The sequence below is a fragment of the Sceloporus occidentalis genome, unplaced genomic scaffold, assembly GCF_023333645.1.
Source record: "Sceloporus occidentalis isolate IW3139 unplaced genomic scaffold, rSceOcc1.0.p SCAF_101, whole genome shotgun sequence".
NCBI lineage: Eukaryota > Metazoa > Chordata > Lepidosauria > Squamata > Phrynosomatidae > Sceloporus > Sceloporus occidentalis.
This window is the reverse complement of record NW_028317081.1, coordinates 3,233,995-3,255,975: the sequence shown is the minus strand read 5'-3', so window position 1 is coordinate 3,255,975 and position 21,981 is coordinate 3,233,995. Positions and strand designations below refer to the sequence as shown.

At 44.0% G+C, this 21,981-nt stretch overlaps 1 protein-coding gene across 1 annotated transcript in view; it reads left to right on the top strand.

The window, feature by feature from the left end:
* Positions 1–21,981, top strand: part of LOC149283995 (polyadenylate-binding protein-interacting protein 1-like) — a 38,523-nt gene that overhangs the window by 4,481 nt on the left and 12,061 nt on the right. Inside the window, exons 3-12 of the mRNA XM_089497315.1 lie at positions 716–879; positions 1,219–1,416; positions 2,015–2,127; positions 2,457–2,568; positions 3,690–3,815; positions 4,121–4,227; positions 4,370–4,487; positions 5,773–5,827; positions 5,933–6,026; positions 6,334–6,429. Coding sequence (XP_089353441.1) covers positions 716–879; positions 1,219–1,416; positions 2,015–2,127; positions 2,457–2,568; positions 3,690–3,815; positions 4,121–4,227; positions 4,370–4,487; positions 5,773–5,827; positions 5,933–6,026; positions 6,334–6,429 — 1,183 coding nt within the window. The remainder of the gene's footprint in view (positions 1–715; positions 880–1,218; positions 1,417–2,014; positions 2,128–2,456; positions 2,569–3,689; positions 3,816–4,120; positions 4,228–4,369; positions 4,488–5,772; positions 5,828–5,932; positions 6,027–6,333; positions 6,430–21,981) is intronic.

Genomic DNA, 21,981 nt, shown 5'->3' with positions numbered 1-21,981 from the left:
GTTGGCGCCAGTACGTCAAAGAAGGGAAAAGGACAGAACTTTTTTGCATAATAAATATCAGGCGCTATGTATTGAAAAGTATGAATCTAATAACAAAGGTGACACAAGCTCTTGCTTAGATATTAAAAATGGGGGGGGTCATGTAGAAAGAGGTAGATCCGTTTTGGGGGGATTCTGCACAATCCTCTGCGTGTTAGTCGGGACAGACACATTTAAAGGGGCCATGCCTTGAAGTGCGTATGGTGGCCAGACAGTCCCTTTAAGGAATGAGTTACTGCGACCGCCTTGGGTATTCAGCGCAAGTAAGTGATGTATGGTTCGAGCTCTCATAGTGAATAAGGCAAAAGGAGGTGATAAGTAACTTGTCATGTGACCCATCTCCGCGGCCAATCAGCCGAGCCTGCTTCCTGGTTGAGCGTTATGGACAAGATCATGCTCGGGTTCTTAATGTACAATTTTGTAAAAGTCCTTTTAATCGTCGCTGGGTTTTTAGATAACTGTTATTTGCAGTCTATAGTCGTCGCGCTCCGTTTATCACAAATCTATGATTTTTACCATCGTCTTTAGCCTTCATACGTGTCTTTAGCAAGAACCTTCTCAGCCGCCGGGGATCTGTCTACTTGGAGGTTAAACTTGTATTTCTTGATTTGTGATGCCATGTGATATCAATCTTTTATTTATTTACTAATATTTTTTTGTACCTTTCTGCCGTTAGCTCAGCAGAGTCGGAAGAAGTCTCCTCCACCAGCACACAAACCCGCTCAGATAAACTCCATGGCGGTGTCCAAAGCTCAGCCGGCAGAGCCGAAAGCTGTCCTCTCCAACCTGTCTGTGACGGCGGCGGAGTTCTATCCTCCGGGGTACTCTGTCGAAGGCAATGTACGTACAGACGCAACGATCGGGGTGGGGAGTGAGTGAGTGTGTGAATGAGGTGCGTGGGCTTGAATGGGGAATCCACTTGTGGAAAACCAGGTGATTATATATAGTGTTTGCATTTTGTAATAGATACAGTGATTGATAGGCTGACCATGACCACAAAGTGCTTACCAGTAGCGTATTAAGGACTAGGGTGGCAGTCCAGGGGGCCGGCAGACCTCTAGCCAGCCACTGCAAAGTTGAGGGGAGGGCAGCTGGGTCAGGCCAAGGGTAAATACATCACCGCTTACAGTGTAAATGTGACTGTGTGTTCTGCTATAAGTTGGACATGTTTTGTTGTAGAACTATGTTGATGAGAACGGCGGGTATCCAGTCCTTCCAGAACCAACACTCGCAGAATACGTCCAGGACATCTTAAATCATTTGACTGAACAGCCTGGCAGTTTTGAGGCAGAAATTTACCAGTTTGCAGATGTACTAAACAGCTGGGTCACCACAGACGACCTGTTAAAAGAACTTGTCGAGCTCGTGTATCAGCAGGTAATCCTTTCGCTTGAGTTCTATGTATTCAGGAGAAAAAAGAAAGACGTGGCCATTAAAATAAAGTCTTTTATTACTGAAAGCCTAAAACCATGGGTTTCAGCTTTTTATCTTCGTTTCTTTGCTTTGTTGGTCCTGATGTAGGCTGCTCCTATATGTTTAGGTCACCCATTAATTGACTTTAGCCATTCAGGATGGCTGAGTGGACGTGAGTGCGGTCTACTCGGCTCTGTACTAAACGCAGTGCCCTTGTGGGTTAACCTCTTGACGCAGCAGATGGCTCCTTCATACAGTCTGGGACGGATTGTACAGGAGCTGACGACGTGATCTCGGGCTGTGACGTTTGATTAGTCTGTATCGTGTGTGTGTATATGTATTGATAGCCGGGACTAGTATAGATAGAAATGAAGTACGAGGTTCGTGGCCGTGCTCCGTTTTCTACACGTTCGTGTTTTCCTAAAATAATTCCAATGCCGTGTTATTAACCTTCCGATCTTTTTGCCTCTGAATCTGTGAAATTAGTATGAGTTACATATAAAATGTATGTGTGTGTGTGTATATATATATACATATTTATTTGTGGTTTTTTTATTTTTAGGCAACATCTGTCCCCAATTTCTCGTACACCGGAGCTCGTCTGTGTAATTACTTATCTCTTAACCTCCAGCTAAACCCACAGAACAGCAGCTTCAGAGGCTTGTTGCTTAAGAGGTAAGAGCGTTCCAGGTGCTCCTCCACTGCGTCCTTTTAAGTGTTTTGCCGTTATTTCCATTATTTGCAGCTGGTAAAGGTGAAACGTCTATTCTTGGCGATTTCATGGGAACTGATTGTCTGCCGGTAAGGCACGTTTTCACGGGAAACTTCTCTAGTCACTGGATGGAGATATGGAATACTAAGTGTCATTTTTGTCTGCTGTTTTTTTATTTTATTTAAAGGTCCTTTATGAGGGATTTGTTAGATAAATCCAGTAAACCCACTTACTGGGATTAACTCCTTCATTGCCATGTCCTAATAACCGGCCCTGTTACTATCTTTTACAGGTGTCAAACAGAATTTGAAAAGAGAGATCAGGCAGCAAAAGGAGACCTTGCCACGAGAAAAAGCTTCCATTCCTTTGTACTGTTTCTAGGTGAACTTTATCTCAACCTGGAGGTGAGTCTTCTACAGCCTCCGATCGGCACAGTGCTTCATGACTATTGGCTTCTTTTTGGAGTATTTGGGGGGAAAAACAGCTTTAGATTGTTTTTGCAAATACCATACTGGTATATATAGTCTTGGATTAAAACACTGCGCAGTTTTCGTTGTTTAAAACAGCTTTAGTTGTTACGTAATGTTTTAATGCGGCTGTATTTGAATCCATTGTATGTGTTGTCAAAGTAGCTCTAATGAGAACGGTTATTGGTGAGCAGTGAAAATAAATACCAACCGTACTGTCCCGATTACAGGGGTTTGGATGTTCTCAACGTCTCCCTACCTTCTATGCCGACCGCTTCTGTGTCCCTGTCTCCTTTCCCGCAGTGCCATTTCTTCTCTTGCCTCTTCTTGTTCTTCTGTCTTCACCTGCTTCTCTGTGAACAAAAAAAAGCAGTGTCACGGGGTCAGCCTCTCCCCTGTACCACCAATCGAGGGAGAGGTTTGCCCGGAGGCTCCGCCCTTTTGCAGAAGTGTGTGGGCGAGGCAGCTTCACGGATAAGCTGACGAAGAAAGAAGACAGAAGAACAAGATGCAAGAGAAGCAGCAGAGCTGTGGGAAAAGAGGCAGGGATACGGACGCGGTTTGTGGGGAGGCGTTGAGAGAGAATGTAAGAAAATACTGTTTTACCCGTCTACTAATGTGTGTGTTTTGTTTGTTTTTTAAACAATATTTTGTTTAAAATGGCACCATACTATAGGGGTGTCGCCTTTGATTAGTACAGTATATAAAGCTTCAAATAAGTCTCTTATGCCCAATGTTTTTGTTTGTTCATTTGGCAAATACGTTGTACCTCTGTTGCTGAGTTGGAGTTGTTAGTGAATAAGTTCAAAGGAAGTTACGCTCTTGTTTGCTGTTGCTAGCTGCGTCACGGCTCAGACAGCTGACTATTCTTGCGTAGCAGCCTTATTGTGATGGCCTCTGTGTAGTTTTCTCTGCCTTTGGCAGGTATCTCGGTTTGCTCTCCTAACTTTTTTCTTTTTGCAGTTGTAATAACTCCTGACAAGCACATATACTGTATTTCACATTTCCTGGATTAGATCACCTACTATGTGCCGCCATCTTCTCCTGTGTTTGTTTAGATAAAGGGAGCAAAGGGACAAGTGACTCGGGCAGAGATCCTTCAAAGCGGCCTCAAAGAACTACTAAACGCTTTATTCACCAACCCTGTGGATGATAACCTCATCTGTGCCGTAAAGCTTCTGAAGGTAAAACAATAATGAAGTAAAGAACTTCATAAACCAGTCCATTGGTAAAGTACTGTTAGGGACCCTTTACCCCTCCGCTTCTCCTTCTTAACCATGACTGACCTCGACGCTGCACTCCTATCAATGGCTGTCTATGCCTAGTGATGTATGCTTAGTTTCTGTAGATAACTGATGTGATATACTCTTCTTTTTCTACCATATGAAGAAAAATAAAACTGTATTGTGGTACCGACCACGGCAAAAAGTTCTCTTAATGTCCACGAGGAATGCTTTGAACTCTCCAACTGCATGTGTTTGTCTTCCAGTTAACCGGATCGGTATTGGAGGATGTGTGGAAAGAGAAGGGGGTGTCCTACATGGAAGAGGTGATGCAGAGGATGAAGAATGTAGTGCTGGACGCAGACTGTAGCAGGTTGAAAATGGCAATTAGCATATCTCAGTTTGTATCAATTTCAAGCATTGGGGGGGGTCACACGAAACATCTGTTAAAGAACAACAGTTTTAGTATCGATGAAAACGGTGATAAATTCTTTTTCCCGGTTTATGTATCTTAGAGACGTGAAGCAGATGCTACTGAAACTGGTAGAACTTCGTTCAAGTAACTGGGGACGGGTCCAGGCAGCTTCAACCTACAAAGAAGCGACTCCTGAAAACGATCCCAATTATTTCATGGTATGACTCATGTGAAGAAAAAAGGATATCCTCTTACCCATTTCTTGTGAAAATACAGACGGAAGCGTTCTTTAATTAATTTTATTAAGCTTCCTTTTTTTCTTAATATTTTAAAGTATTTAAAAGATGTGCTTTAAAATCTCCCTTGCCGGGACTCCCCCCATGGGAAGTGCTGGCAGGGGAGGCTGTCTGAGCGTATCAGAGAGTAGGATACGGGTCCCCTGCGGGGATCTGTATCCTAACCCCGCTGCCTGACAAAGACAAAGTGGGGGGAAAAAAGTGCGGCCTATGTTCGGGCCAATACGGTAACTTAACTTTTCATGCATACAAAAAAATACCAATAGTCCCTCCACAATATAAACGACCGCACACAAATATAAGTCATGTCACAAAATAGTTAAACTGTTGAAAATCCTCCTTCCCTTCTATCATAAAACATATACCTGTGCCGCGGGTGCACAGAAAGGGTAACCCTACGTGCCCAAAAGCACATATCAGGGGGGAAAAAGTTTTCAGACCAACAATACTGGTAAACTATGTATCGCAGACAACCTTGTGCTTTTTAACTATTTTGTGACTTATGACATTTCATCTATAGGCTCATCATTGCGTGAAGCGATATGCCGCACCTTGGTTGTGTGATCTCCTTTAGATTTAGGGGGGGCTAACAGTATTTTTCGTAGGCATTATAAAGTTAAGTTTTGTTGGTTTCTTTTCTCTTGTACTGTTTTGGCATTAGGATATGTTTGCCACAGCAGAAGCTCATTACAGCCAACATACTACAACCAGTAATTGAAGTACTTTTGATGTCTGTTTAAATAAATATAAACTTTAAAGGTAATTTGTTGCTTTTGCAGCTGATATGTATCATTCAAAGTCTTCACACCCCATTGACTCTACAATCCATGTTAATCAGGGAGTTGAATAGCCAACCATATGTCTTCAGCCACTGACTATTATAACTATGTCAAGTATTGCTTTATACGTCTATCTGTCTATTGTGCATCCAGTATAACCATGCTGATCATCATGGGGATCCGCTTCTAATGGATTTGGGACCGGGTGGGATTGTTCCTTGAATATGATCTGCTTTTTGACAGTAAAACTTAGCTTTACTTGAAATAAAGTATGTTGGGTATGTCCGCAGTCTCTTGCCAGTGTGTGGCCATTCTCTACATTGGTTGGGTAATAAACCCTTTTTGTTTGTAGTGATCAGGGAGTTCAGGTAAAGGGTTATTACATCCGTTGATATCATCGTTCACAGTATGTGGCTTTGTTTTTGTAGAATGAACCCACGTTTTACACATCAGAAGGAGTCCCCTTCACCGCAGCCGACCCTGGTAAGCTGTCCGCATCACACGTGGCGTCCATGTGTTGACAACATGTTAAAAGGGAAGTGTCTGTTTTATATATGTATTTTAGTTAGTTTTTTTCTTTGCTTTAAGACTATCAAGAAAAGTATCAGGAACTGCTGGACAGAGAAGACTTTTTCCCCGACTATGAGGAGAACGGAACAGACCTAAGTGGTGGTGGAGATGGGTACGTGTATTCCATAAGTTACTTGTGGCCTAGGACCTTAGTGATTATGTATTGGGAGGAAAAATAACAATATGGGATGGGGGATAACAATAGTGAGAAAAATTGGTTGAATTATTTTGTTGCAATATAATTTGTTGTGACAGAGCTGGGTGCAGTATTCTTGGTTCATTAACCTTTTAAGAACAGTCTATTTTGGCCATTATTAAAGAAACTACTCAGCCTACATACATACACACTGAAGCCTTACATGCATAAACACTATAGTGCCCACCGTTATGTTTCATTACTTTCTTTTATAATCTTTTAGCTACCTTGATGACTTTGATGACGACGAGATGGACCCAGAAATGGAGGAAGCATATGAGAAATTCTGCTTGGAGTCAGAACGCAAAAAAAAAGCCCAGTAAATACCCCGTTGGTGCGCTGTTGGCATTTCAGGGCAGGTCCAGTATGTTGTTTAGAAGACAGGGGCAAATATGACTTTATTATACCAAAATTAAGATTGAACTCATTGGAAACCTTAATTTTATGCAAAGTCTTTGTTAAACTGAATGCCAAAAACCCCAAGTATAAACGGAACCCTGTAATTTAAAGAAATGGAAGTTTGTGTATATATATTATAGTTTATTTTATGTACAGTAAAAAACAGTATGTTTTGGCTTCAATAAAAATTTTGATTTCCGAATGGTATTGTGTTCAGAAAGAGATTCCTAACGTGAGTCTGCTCTGCTGATAGGCTTTGCCTTATTTTTTAATATTATTAACAGTTCTGCTGACCTTCTCAAATAATTCACATTGAAGTTGCATCTTTCTGTTTAAGATTTGGCGCAGATCCAGTATAACCGGATTATATAGTAAGGAATAAACGCAAAAGCTTATTTGGGTATGTATTGTGTACAACTAGAATTTTAACATTAGTAAACTGTACATATTTTGAAATGGTGTCTCCAATGTGAATTTCTAATTAAGAAGAAAAAAATAATTTTGAAGGAAAACCGTCCTGCCAGGCTTATCAGAGATGGTACGGATCTGTGTTGGATTGTAGCAAGATCCACATTTTAAATCTTGTGTCCCCCCCCCCCCCCATAGCTTTCCACGTGAACACCAAGACTTCCAAATACACCCGCATACAAAGTCTGTATATGTCAATCATCCACGCTTTTCATGCCCATGAACTTTGGCTTCCGAGAGAGGTCGTCTCTCGGCCCTACAGAAATGTGTGATTGTATTTTAGATTTTACGATTTAATTAATTTAGTCTCGCAATAAGAGTAGTCTAACCAGCAAGTTCAGCCATTGTGCTCGAGAGTAATCGCCATTAACACACACACACACACACACACACACACATATTACGGAAACTGGAAATATTGTGTAAATAGTTGTGCCTCCAGAATAATCCGGTTGTTAAATGACTTTAGTCCGCCGCGTGTCCCCAGCGGTACGTGATCAGGTTGTGTACCTGTGTAGATTGGTCATTGCCGCTGTTGATGCAAACATAAAGCCACCGGCAAGTTGGTTAAATCTGCTTTAAAGGGAAACTATAGCCAAACTTTTGAGTGCCAAACAAAATATGCAGCTCAACATACTCAGTCAGATGGTTCGTATGCGTTAAACACATTTTGTTATTTGTAGATACCATAGATCTGTTGACTGTTATTATCCTCGTTACCATGTCAATTGTTCATAAGTGTTGTCTAAAGCTAAGAAGTGTACGGATCCCCTAGTTTAGAAGATTTGGGAGCCTCAGTTGGAGGGGTTTCGGTGCGACTGCCGCTACACCTTCAATTTGCCTTCAGATTTCCCGTATTCCGGTTGTCCGTTTCATCGTATAGCTGCATTTGTAGTGCGCGTGGTGTTTGTCCCCCGTTGCACACAGCCTTGCTGTTGAATTTGGCCCCCGCGTAACATGCTATACTAATGAATCTATAACATAGTATTCTGTGTAAGCATCGGGAAGATAATCCATTAAACGTTTGTGTCTGTAATTGGGAAGACCGCCAGCAGTCGAGGGTCTGCACATTTACTGTAGGTTGAACTCTAATGGTATATTTTGCCTATAAATGCTTGTAGACTTCCTTGTGTGAGCACTTTGTTTAGGGTTTGTTTTTTTTGTACATTCATTACTGTGAAAGTGAATTAACCTTTGTGTTATACATTGTATACATACAGCAAATAAAGGATTTTCAATGAATTGTTCATTTATTCTCAAATGCTAAACGCTGTTTAGAGAGGAGGTTGCTGAGGGCCAGCGCTAATTTACGGTGTATGGGTTTAAAAAAAAAAAAAAAATCTAGTTGGATGTTTTGGGCAAAATACCTGTTTTCTGTGACCATGTTTTGGAAGGAGAATATAAACTAATAGGGCACGACTTCTGGGCCCATGTGCTGTTGTATTGTCTGGTTTAGGCAATTATCTGCATTATAAGTCGGTGCTTGTGCTGGATTTACATGCATATGCTGATCATCTTCGTACCTTGTGTGTGATGCACTAAAACTACTTTCAGGTATGACAGCCATGAAACGGAGAAAGCCAGCAAATAGCACTTCCACTGTAAAATTTAAAGGAGCTCTCAGCCTGACAGCTGTAGACTGTCGGCAAATAAATCTCGGCATATCCATCATTAATTCATCTGAAAAGCTTCTGTGTCCTTTATTTGTGATTTAACCAAAAAAAACTAAGTTGCAATGGCAACAGCCTATCAGTGCCTGCTTCTGCGTCATGTGATTATTTTTCACAATGAGTAAAGCTTAATAGTGGTCTCTGTCATCCACATGTTTGTTGATCGCACATCTGCTTTAACCCCCTCAATCCCCTATAGACGTACCGGGACATCCAAAAAACGCCCACTAAGAAACCCCTATGGACGCACCGGTACGTACACCTTATAGTATGTTGGCTTTATGTGCTGGAAAAGTATGAAAATTCTATATAGATTGGGTATTTCTGAAATCAGGACACCTGAATTGATAAATTTGGATGGAATTTTCTGTCACTTTACCTATCTCTATCTTTCCTTGAAAAAAACAATATATAGTTTACATGGGTACACTATTCACAGGAAAAGTGAATAATCGCTGAACCGAGATGGAGCAATTTTGCGCTGAGGTACCAAAAACCCCTGGGATTGAAGGGGTTAAATCAGCGAGGGGCCTTCCACCCTTTTTAATGCTTATAGAAACATGAATCCTAAAGCCCATGGAATCAACGTGGTACATTCACTAAACTGAGCATCACCGGCTTCCTGCTGACAAATGGTAACGGCTGCTGGCACTAGCACCGGTACACCGTTACATAAGGAATGGCCGATAGTGTGATCAGTTATTCTGTTCCAAGACATCACAGATGGACAGTGTATTACCTGTTGGGTCTGTCTGTATGATCGCTCCCCCTGCTGGCACATCACACACATTGCGATCACCGATGAAAGTCTATGAAGAGTTCCTTGTGGATCAGTGCAGGAGGATCGCAGGGAAACAATTTCTCCCTCTTCCAACAAGGGGAAAAAATAAAACAAAAAACGGTTATTCCTATTTCTGGAAAATTATTTGAAAAAAAAAATAAACACAGTGAGTTCAGTTTCGTCGCTCTGATCCATATTGCACTGATGCTAATGATGTGTCATTTGTGTGGGGGCATCCAGAGCCGGCCTTAAGTGTTCTGGCGCCCTGTGTGGACTACTAATCTGGCGCCCCTTCTCACTTAGTCCAGAGCCGGTGATTACGTCCACACGTTGTGTCGTCCTTCCGATTTCCCGGCTCAATGTGCATGTTTGTAAAATTACAATAAAGTTTTTTAGATGTTCAATCGGATTCGGAAGGAAGAACAGAACGAAGAGGAGGAGCTAATCTTCGGGATGCTGTTCTCGATCGTTGCTTTTATACAGTAGTAAACAGCAGCTCGAACCAAAAATGGAGTAAAAGCAAAGATGTATGGAGACCATACAATAAAGACAGTTACATTTTTTTTATTAATGACATAATTAGATTGTGCATAATTAATTAAAACAATATAATTTATCATGTATCACAATTTGTAAAAAGAAACAGTTTAGGTCATATTTTGTGTTCATCCTCTGGGGCTTCTGTGAATGCATTCAATAAATTCAAGAAAAATATTTTAAGTTACCTGAATTACAAGCCTGAAAGTGTTAACTTACTGGAGTATTGGAATCATTGGTGATATTATTTAGGTGTTCTCGTTTGCGTGACTTTATTGTCTATATGCACGGCCTATATCGAAGAACACTTGAAGGTCAATATAATTCCAATGCATAAAAAAAAACACATTCGCTGTCACTGTGATGAAAGAAGGGTTGCTTATATCATTATTAACCATTATAAGGGGTTTGATTTGTTGTTTCAAAAGGTGCAAATAGTGTGATGGGGGGATTCAATTTATTAATTTATTCAATTTTCTCTCTGTGGGCTGAAATATTAAATGCTTAAGAGAGAAAGATCACAATTTGGGTAACATTTTAGAAAACTAGTACCAAAACATAACACAACAGTAGTTTTACTGAGAGGGTGGTTGATACATTGCACAGCCTTTCAGATGAAGTAGTAGAGGCTTAACCAAGGATTGATTAATTTTAATAATACGTTATATAGACACCTGGGAACTAGCTTGGCACTCAAATACAACACGTCTAAATTAAATCACCTGTGCTCAAGGAGGGGTATGTTTCATTAATGTTCGTGAGCTCAGCTGTTCTGAGAAAAGTTAAAAGGTACGCTAATTCACACACTTACATAATAAAACTTTTTATAATTATGTAAAATAGTGGACTTTGAGCCAAAAGGTTTCTGACTATGCTTGGCTTGCTGTGTAATTTTTTAACTCAGGAGTGCAGGGGCTTCAATATTCTCTTTCTTTGTAAAAGGTCATATTTGCATCTTACTCTTGAGAGGCAGTACGGGAAGAGAAAAATTACTACTTTTTTATGCCCTTTCTTTAGCAGATTATACAAACAGGACCTATGAGATCATCATGGTGTCTATCATAGGAAGTATTATGCTGGTATGTGGCATTATCTTATTGCTGGCAATCATGAAAAGGTACATCATGTAGCATTGATAAAGATTCTGCAGAATTGCCAGACAGATAAGGGTGATTTTAAGGATTGGGGACCAGCTGATCCCCATTATTTTCTTATTTCTCATGATATGAGGTCATGCACTTGTACCTTTTTCTTTTTTACTTGTAATTATATGTATGCCCTCAGAGGGTATTTATGCTTAAATTAAGCTATGTCTTTAGTTTTGCCCTGGCCTTATACATAATTAGAAGGGACAAATAACCTACCTCCTCATCCTTGTACTGAGTGTAATCTTGGAGTACCAGGACATCACTTCACGTAATAACGCCTCCAAAGGTCACACAGGTTGGCCGAAGGGGTATTGGGGAGGGTCTGTGCTTGCTGAGATCTCCAATACATAGGAAAGCCGAGATCTAGTCTAGTTTTTAGTTTACAGTCTTATTTAGTGAGTGCTGCTGATGTGTGTGATAAGCGAGCATTGAGAGTCTTCATAATGTGCTTTTACTCAGCCCAATAGTTGCAAGGGTGATATTGGGTTATTACGTCAAAGCCAATACTTTATTGGGCAACATACAAAACAATGTAAAGTTATAAAGGTTTTCAGAAAGGTATGGGTCTATTCTTCAGATGTAACATTTTACGTGAATATCACTTGTTTAAATGGTTCTTTGTCCTTCGTACAGGCTTTGGGGTGGCTGTGACTCCTCTTACAAAGAGTACGCAGAAGAAACAGGAGTCTGAAGTGTCAACGTGAATCGGAACACACATGACAACTTATCCACAACTGACTTTAACCCCTTCACGACCTTTGCCGGTTCAGGACCGTCATGACAAGAAGGTCACTAAATGACCTTTGACGGTCCTGAACCGTCAAAAAATTAAATAAGCTTAGAAAGTGATCAACGATCACTTTCTTCGCTTAAACGGCGTTACTGTAATGCCTCGATGTCGAGGCATTCAGTAACGCCGAGATCGGCATCGGGGGCCATGTCTGGCCCCTCCCCGGGGCGTCAACAGCCGCCATACATTGTATGGCGGCGGACGCCCGTTTTAAAAGCGTTTAGGAGGCGATCAACGATCGCCTCCTAAACTTAAATGGTGTCGCTGGAATGCCTCGATCAGGAGGCATCCAGCGACACCAAACACTTACCTCTGGGTGGGCTGTGACCGCTCCGGAGAGCGGTCACAGCCGCAGCTGCCGGTGATCTTCGCCATCAGCAAGATGGCGGCGGCCCGGGAAAAAAAACAATAAAGAAAGAGTTCGCTAGACGGTCTCCTGACCCTCTAGAGAACTCTGGCTCCACCTGCAGGTTGAATACAGGTACTGCATTCAACCAAGCAAGTCAATGGAACCCAGCTTTCTAATCACTATGTGATTAGCAAAATATTCAAAAAAAAAAAAAATGAAAAAAAAAAATGTGCTAACATTTAAAAATAATTATGCAGTGATGTCACTTGATGAACCATCCAGTACCAGCAAAATGTGTAAAAAAAATTATAAAAAACGTATTAAAAAAATAAAATAAAAAAATAAAGTTTATTTTGAGCAAGTGCTAAAATTTCTCAAAAATCTCAACAAAGAGTTAAAATAAAAGCACTTCAAATACCCAAGGGGTGTCTAATATATAAAAAAATGGCTGATGGGGTAAATTGGAGTGGCCGAGCTCAAAGATAGGGTATAGGTACAGACTGACCAAAATGGAGAAAAAAAGCGCACTTCCCAAATATGGCATTTTAAATCTCAAACAACCCGACAAAGCCATGCATGTCGGGTATCACTGCACTCAGGAGATGTTCCTGAACACACATTGGGGTGTTGTTTGACAGTGACATATACCAGAACCTGTATATCTATAACTAAAGTACAATTTGTGTGAAAAAAAAATAAAAATAATTACTATTACAAAGTTTGACAAAGTGTAGTTCTATAATTGGTGCATGGAAAGGGTTAAAATAACAGCATTTGGAATACCCTGGGGTGTCTAGTTTTCAAAAATATAGGGTTTGAATGGGTTAAATTGAGTTAACCCGCTTCAAAGATATTCCAAAGAGGAGATGGAGGCAGAATGACCAAATGACCACCTGGATTACGCATGCCCCAAAAGTAGCCTTTTACCAGCCAAACAATCTGACACACCCATGCATGTGGGGTATCGCTGTACTCAGGAGATGTTCCTGAGCACATATTGGGGGGTTGTTTGACAGTGACATATACCAGGACCTGTATATCTATAACTAAAGTACAATTTGTGTGAAAAAAAAAATAAAAAAAATTACTATTACAAAGTTTGACAAAGTGTAGTTCTATAATTGGTGCATGGAAAGGGTTAAAATAACCGCATTTGGAATACCCTGGGGTGTCTAGTTTTCAAAAATATATGGTTTAAATGGGTTAAATTGAGTTAACCGGCTTCAAAGATATTCCAAAGAGGAGATGGAGGCAGACTGACCAGATTTGCTAAAAAAGATTTGGAAATCATAAAACGCTGCTTGTACTTATTGCCCTATAACTTACAAAAAACAGCAAAAAAAACATAAAAACATTGGGTATTTCTAAACTCAGGACAAGTAGTAGAATCTATTTAGCTAGTTTTTTTACTTGCTTTTTTAGGTGAGTAAAAGATTTTTCAAATAAAAGTCATAAAATGTGTTTTTTTTTCAATTTTTCACCATGTTTTTTTTGTTTTTTATAGTAAATAAGATGATACGATCAAAATAATGGTATCTGAAGAAAGCCCATCTTGTCCTGAAAAAAACAATATATAACTTATGTGGGTACACTAAATGGGTGAGGAGAAAATTACAGCTGAACACAAGCACCACAAAAGTGTCAAAACAGCCTCGGTCCCACAGGGTACAAAACGAAAAATGAGCCCGGTCCTTAAGGGGTTAAAGGCCCGGTGCATTTAATTTATATTACAGAGTAGGAGAAACCACACTCAGAGATTCCCATCAGTAGGGTGAAGTTATTCAGAGTTGCTCTTCTGCATGTTTCTCTGATAACCTGTATGAACCTTCCCCAAGAACATTGATTCAGTAGAAACTCTTTGAAGATGACAATGTATCAACACTCTCCTGTAGAAGAAATGTTGAAGAAAAGACCTCAGAGGTCCAGAAAGCTTATGGGCCTATACCATGGAACAGGTTAAAAAAGTATAAAGATCAGTGGGTGCTGGATTATGTAGCAAGAAGGAAAAATAGGAAACTAGAAATGTATGTACCTTTGGAATCCAGGTAGATAATTCCGATTATGACACTCCAGCCTAAAAAGCTTCCCTCCACCAATTGGTGTACCCAAAACAAAAGTGCTTTGTGAAGACATTCTGGCTCTTAGGTACCCAGCCAGACATGTAGAGTATGTTCTCTCCTCCATACACAATGAAAGTGCACGTCAGGTATTTCCATAATCTAAAAAACATTTACTGGATTTCTCTACCATAACACATAACCTGTGCCAAAAAATTCTAAACAACACAGATGCATTGGTGAAAAAAGTTTAGGAACTTACTTCTATAGCTAATTTTGGCAGTGATAGGTGGCATGTGTGTTCTGAAGCCACTAGTGACATATCCTAGATTGGGTGGTATTTTTGGCTTCTTTGTTTAACATTTCCAGTTACAAACCCAACATACTAAATGTAAAAAAACAACAGTTCCAAAACGGCAATATACACCTTAAAAGCACTGTTAAAATGCTCAAAATGCATATAAAGTCTGGACACCTGAATTGTTGTTGGGGGTATGTTCTGTCAATTTAACTGATTTAGTGACAGATTAGATAAATATATGAAAAATATGCTAAATGTTTAACTATGATGTGTGTGGAGATACAAACTACTTCTCTACATCAGAAAAAAGATGCACTGATGCAACTTTGTAACCTTTTAAATTCATACATTGTACTTTTTTGTACACCTGTGCATTGGTGTTTTTTAATAAAGCATGAAATGCCTGGCTAAGAGCCCTAAGGAAGCCAGCCCTGCAGCTCTTTAGTGTATACACTGGTTGGGCCCCATCCACTGGTCTGGATAAACTCCGTTAATTTTTGTTATTACATATGGTTACAGTTACTTTGAGTCAATAGTACCAAAAACCACAACAGACAAAAATGGTCATTTAATTTATTTATTATTAATTTAATAATCCAATTAATTAGGCCACAAAGAGCTGATCATGGTGACAGCTACCTCTGGACTCACGTAGAGTCACCTTTCAGCACACAGGAGAGGAAAAACCCCATTAGGGGAAACCTCTGGGGAACCATGGCTTGAAAGATTGTCCTTCCCTCTGGACACTAAGAGGTTAACTGTGTATTTATACCTGTAGACAAGAAATGGCAAAAAGTAACTGACAAATATAGACATAGCATTAAACATGGACATGGCACTTCTCATAGACATAGCATTACACATGGACGTAGCATTACACATGGAGGTAGCATTAAATATTGAGATACCAATGAACATGGATATAGAAATACACATTGATATAGCACTACATATGGAGAAAGCACTACACAAGGACATAGCATTATAAATAGACATAACATTAAACATGGACAAAGCAGTAAACATGGACATAGCATTACACATGAACAAAGCATTAAATATGGACATAGCATTACACATGGACATAGCGTTACCAATCGACAGCATTACACATAAAGATAACAATACACATGGAGATAGCATTAAACATGTACATTGGATTAAACATGGACATCGCGTTACACACGAAGATAGCATTAAACATGGACATGACATTACACATGAAGATAGCATTAAACATGTACATTGGATTAAATATGGACATCGCATTACACATGGAGATAGCATTAAACAGGGATATAGGAATAAACATGGATATAGCACCACATGGGGACATAGAAGTACACAAGGACATAGCATTACACATGGACATAACATTAAACATGCACATAGCATTTCACATGAAGATAGTATTAAACATTGACATAGCATTTACACATTGTCAGGGTCCGTACACCAGACCCCGACGCAGTGACTCACCTGAGTACCCGCTTATCGCAGGTCCAGCGCTGCGTCTTCGGTCCTCTCCGTCTCCTCTGCATTCCGCATGGCTGCAGCTGGGAGGGGCGCGCGCCCTCACTCAACTTTACGCGTCCCCACTCAGAAATTGCGGGGAACATGCTTAGGTGACATCACGCCAGGGGGTGTAGCGTTCTTCAGAAAGCAAATTTAAAACCAAGCACTGAACATTGCTCAGAACCAAAACGAAGACTTGTTTATTTTTCACACACAGGGCTGGATATATCCAGCAAAACACATACATAAAAGAAGATATTGGGATACAAACCGCCCCCTTAATCTGCCTCCCAGAGACAACATGGACAGTCTTTACAAAGTCAGGGCCCATAGCCAATAGGGAGGAGGGTGGCTGTCAGGCCTCTCCAGTGGCACCAGTGATGGAGGGTTCTGTCAAAATTCCTGTGTACCAGACCCGGCTGTTGCTTGGACTCTGCTCACCTGCCTTAATTCCTGTCTCCCGGTCCCGACTGTTCCTGGGTCTCTTCTAACCTGCCTGGATTCCTGTGTGCCGGACCCGGGTGCTCCTTGATCTATACTCACCTACCTGGATTCTTGTGTGCCGTACCCGGCTGTTCTTAGGACTCTGCTCACTTACCTAGATTCCTGTGTGCAGGACCCAGCTGTTCCTTGGACTCTGCTCACCTACCTTGATTCCTGTGCGCCGGACCCCACTGTTCCTTTAACTCTGCTCATCTACGTTGTTTCCTGTGCGCCAGACCCGCCGACTCCTTGGACTCTGCTCACCTACCTTGATTCCTGTGCGCCGACTCCTTGGACTCTGCTCACCTACCTTGATTCCTGTGCGCTGACTCCTTGGACTCTGCTTACCTACCTTGATTCCTATGCGTCAACTCCTTCGACTCTGCTCACCTACATTGTTTCCTGTGCGCCAGACCCACTGACTCCTTGGACTCTGCTCACCTACCTTGATTCCTGTGCGTCGACTCCTTGGACTCTGCTCACCTACCTTGGTTGCTGTGATCCAGACCCTGGACTCTGCTCACCTACCTTGCTTCCTGTGCGCCGCAATCCCCCGACTCCTTGGACTCTGCTCACCTACCTTGATTCCTGTGCGCCAGACCCACCGACTCCTTGGACTTTGCTCACCTATCTTGATTCCTGTGCGCCAAACCCCCCGACTCCTTGGACTCTGCTCACCTACCTTGATTCCTGTGTGCCGACTCTTTGGACTCTGCTCACCTACCTTGATTCCTATGCGTCAACTCCTTGGACTCTGCTCACCTACATTGTTTCCTGTGCGCCAGACCCACTGACTCCTTGGACTCTGCTCACCTACCTTGATTCCTGTTCGCCAGACACGCCGACCCCTTGGACTCTGCTCACCTACCTTGATTCCCGTGCGCCAGACCCGCCGACTCCTTGGACTCTGATCACCTACCTTGATTCCTGGGCACCAGACCTGCCGACTACTTGGATTCTGTCACATACCTTTATTCCTCTGCGCCGACTCCTTGGACTCTGTGCGTCAGGCTCGCCGACTCCTCGGACTCTGCTCAGCTACCTTGATTCCTGTGTGCTAGACCCGCCGACTCCTTGGACTCTGCTCACCTACCTTGATTCCAGTGCGCCAGACCCGCCGACTCCTTGGATTCTATCACCTACCTTGATTCCTGTGCGCCAGACACGTCAACTCCTTGGATTATGCTCACTTACCTTGATTCCTGTGCTCTAGACCAGCCGACTCCTTGGACTCTGCTCACCTACCTTGATTCCTGTGTGCCAACTCCTTGGACTCTGCTCACCTACCATGATTCCTGTGCGCCGACTCCTTGGACTCTGCTCACCTACCTTGATTCCTGTGCGCTGACTCCTTGGACTCTGCTTACCTACCTTGATTCCTGTGCTTCGACTCCTTGGACTCTGCTCACCTACATTGTTTCCTGTGCGTCAGACCAACTGACTCCTTGGACTCTGCTCACCTACCTTGATTCCTGGGCGCCAGACCTGCCAACTACTTGGATTCTGTCACATACCTTTATTCCTCTGCGCCGACTCCTTGGACTCTGTGCGCCAGGCCCGCCGACTCCTTGGACTCTGCTCAGCTAACTTGATTCCTGTGTGCTAGACCCGCCGACTCCTTGGACTCTGCTCACCTACCTTGATTCCAGTGCGCCAGACCCGCCGACTCCTTGGATTCTATCACCTACCTTGATTCCCGTGCGCCAGACTCACCGACTCCTTGGACTCTGCTCACCTACCTTGATTCCTGTGCGCCAGTCCCTTGGACTCTGCTCGAATACCTTGTTTCCTGTGCGCCAGACACGCTGACTCCTTGGACTCTGCTCACCTAACTTGATTCCTGTGCGCTAGACCCGCCGACTCCTTGGACTCTGCTCACCTACCTTGATTCCTGTGCGCTGACTCCTTGGACTCTGCTTACCTACCTTGATTCCTATGCGTCGACTCCTTGGACTCTGCTCACCTACATTGTTTCCTGTGCGCCAGACCCACTGACTCCTTGGACTCTGCTCACCTACCTTGATTCATGTGCGCTAGACCCGCCGACTCCTTGGATTCTGTCACCTACCTTGATTCCTGTGTACCAACTCCTTGGACTCTGCTCACCTACCTTGATTCCTGTGCGCCAGACCCGCAGACTCCTTGGACTCTGCTCACCTACCTTGATTACCGTGCGCCAGTTCCGCCGTCTTCTTGGATTCTGTCACCTACCTTGATTCCTGTGTGCCAACTCCTTGGACTCTGCTCACCTACCTTGATTCCTGTGTGCCAGACCCGCAGACTCCTTGGACTCTGCTCACCTACCTTGATTCCCATGCGCCAGTCCCGCCGTCTTCTTGGATTCTGTCACCTACCTTGATTCCTGTGTGCCAAGTCCTTGGACTCTGCTCACCTACCTTGATTCCTGTGCGCCAGACCCTTGGACTCTGCTCACCTACATTGTTTCCTCTGCGCCAGACCCGCCGACTCCTTGGACTCTGCTCACTTACCTTGATTCCTGTGCGTCAGCCCAACCGACTTCTTGGACTCTGCTCACCTACCTTGATTCCTGTGCGCCAGACATGCCGACTCCTTGGAGTCTGCTCATCTACCTTGATTCCTGTGGGCCGACTCCTTGGACACTACCTTGGTTGCTGTGCTCCAGACCCTGGATTCTGCTCAACTACCTGGCTTCCCGTGTGCCAGAGTCCGCCGACTCCTTCGACTCTGCTCACCTACCTTGATTCCAATGCGCCAGACCAGCCGACTCCTTGGACTCTGCTCACCTATCTTGTTTCTTGTGCGCCAGACCCACCGACTCCTTGGACTCTGCTCACTACCTTGGTTGCTGTGCTCCAGACCGTGGATTCTGCTCACCTACCTTGATTCCTGTGCACCAGACCAGCTGACTCCTTGGACTCTGCTCACCTACCTTGATTCCTGTGCACCAGAACCTGGACTCTGCTCACCTACCTTGATTCCTGTGCGTCAGACCCGCCGACTCCTTGGACTCTGCTCACCTTCCTTGATTCCTGTGCCCCAGACCCACCTACTCCTTGGACTCTGCTCACCTACCTTAAATCCTGTGCGCCAAGCCCGCCGACTCCTTGGACTCTGCTCACCTAACTTAAATCCTGTGCGCCAAGCCCACCGACTCCTTGGACTCTGCTCACTTACCTTGATTCCTGTGCGCCAGACCCTTGGACTCTGCTCGACTACCTTGTTTCCTGTGCACCAGACACGTCAACTCCTTGGATTATGCTCACTTACCTTGATTTCTGTGCTCCAGACCAGCCGAGTCCTTGGACTCTGCTCACCTACCTTGATTCCTGTGCGCCAAGCCCGCCGACTCCTTGGACTCTGCTCACCTACCTTGATTCCTGTGTGCCAACTCCTTGGACTCTGCTCACCTACCATGATTCCTGTGCGCCGACTCCTTGGACTCTGCTCACCTACCTTGACTCCTATGCGCTGACTCCTTGGACTCTGCTTACCTACCTTGATTCCTGTGCGTCGACTCCTTGGACTCTGCTCACCTACAATGTTTCCTCTGCGTCAGACCCACTGACTCCTTCGACTCTGCTCACCTACCATGATTCCTGTGCGCCGACTCCTAGGACTCTGCTCACCTACATTGTTTCATCTGCGCCAGACCCGCCGACTCCTTGGACTCTGCTCACCTACCTTGATTCCTGGGCGCCAGACCCTTGGACTCTGCTCGACTACCTTGTTTCCTGTGCACCAGACACATCAACTCCTTGGATTCTGCTCACTTACCTTGATTCCTGTGCTCCAGAGCAGCGGACTCCTTGGACTCTGCTCACCTACCATGATTCCTGTGCGCCGACTCCTTGGACTCTGCTCACCTACCTTTATTACTGTGCGCTGACTCCTTGGACTCTGCTCACCTACCTTGATTCCTGTGCGCCAGACCCGCCGACTCCTTGGATTCTTTCACCTAACTTGATTCCTGTGCGCCAGACCCACCGACTCCTTGGACTCTGCTCACCTACCTTAATTCCTGTGCGTCGACTCCTTGGACTCTGCTTGACTACCTTGTTTCCTGTGTACCAGAAACCTCAACTCCTTGGAATCTGCTGACTTACCTTGATTCCTGTGCTCCAGACCCACCAACTCCTTGGACTCTGCTCACCTACCTTGATTCCTGTGCGTCGACTCCTTGGACTCTGCTCACCTTTATTGTTTCCTCTGCGTCAGACCCACTGACTCCTTGGACTCTGCTCACCTACCTTGATTCCTGTGTGCCAACTCCTTGGACTCTGCTTACCTACCTTGATTCCTGTGCGTCGACTCCTAGGACTCTGCTCACCTATATTGTTTCCTCTGCGCCAGACCCGCCGATTCCTTGGACTCTGCTCACCTACCTTGATTCCTGTGCGCCAGACCCTTGGACTCTGCTCGACTACCTTGATTCCTGTGTGCCAACTCCTTGGACTCTGCTCACCTACCATGATTTCTGTGCGCCGACTCCTTGGACTCTGCTCACCTACCTTGATTCTTGTGCGCTGACTCCTTGGACTCTGCTTACCTACCTTGATTCCTGTGCGTCGACTCCTTGGACTCTGCTCACCTACATTGTTTCCTCTGCGTCAGACCCACTGACTCCTTGGACTCTGCTCACCTACCTTGATTCCTGTGCGTCGACTCCTTGGACTCTGCTCACCTTTATTGTTTCCTTTGCGTCAGACCCACTGACTCCTTGGACTCTGCTCACCTACCTTGATTCCTGTGTGCCAACTCCTTGGACTCTGCTTACCTACCTTGATTCCTGTGCGTCGACTCCTAGGACTCTGCTCACCTATATTGTTTCCTCTGCGCCAGACCCGCCGACTCCTTGGACTCTGCTCACCTACCTTGATTCCTGTGCGCCAGACCCTTGGACTCTGCTCGACTACCTTGATTCCTGTGTGCCAACTCCTTGGACTCTGCTCACCTACCATGATTCCTGTGCGCCGACTCCTTGGACTCTGCTCACCTACCTTGATTCCTGTGCGCTGACTCCTTGGACTCTGCTTACCTACCTTGATTCCGGTGCGTCGACTCCTTGGACTCTGCTCACCTACATTGTTTCCTCTGCGTCAGACCCACTGACTCCTTGGACTCTGCTCACCTACCTTGATTCCTGGGCGCCAGACCTGCCGACTACTTGGATTCTGTCGCATACCTTTATTCCTTTGCGCCGACTCCTTGGACTCTGTGCGCCAGGCCCGCCAACTCCTTGGACTCTGCTCACCTAATTTAAATCCTGTGCGCCAAGCCCACCGACTCCTTGGACTCTGCTCACTTACCTTGATTCCTGTGCGCCAGACCCTTGGACTCTGCTCGACTACCTTGTTTCCTGTGCACCAGACACGTCAACTCCTTGGATTATGC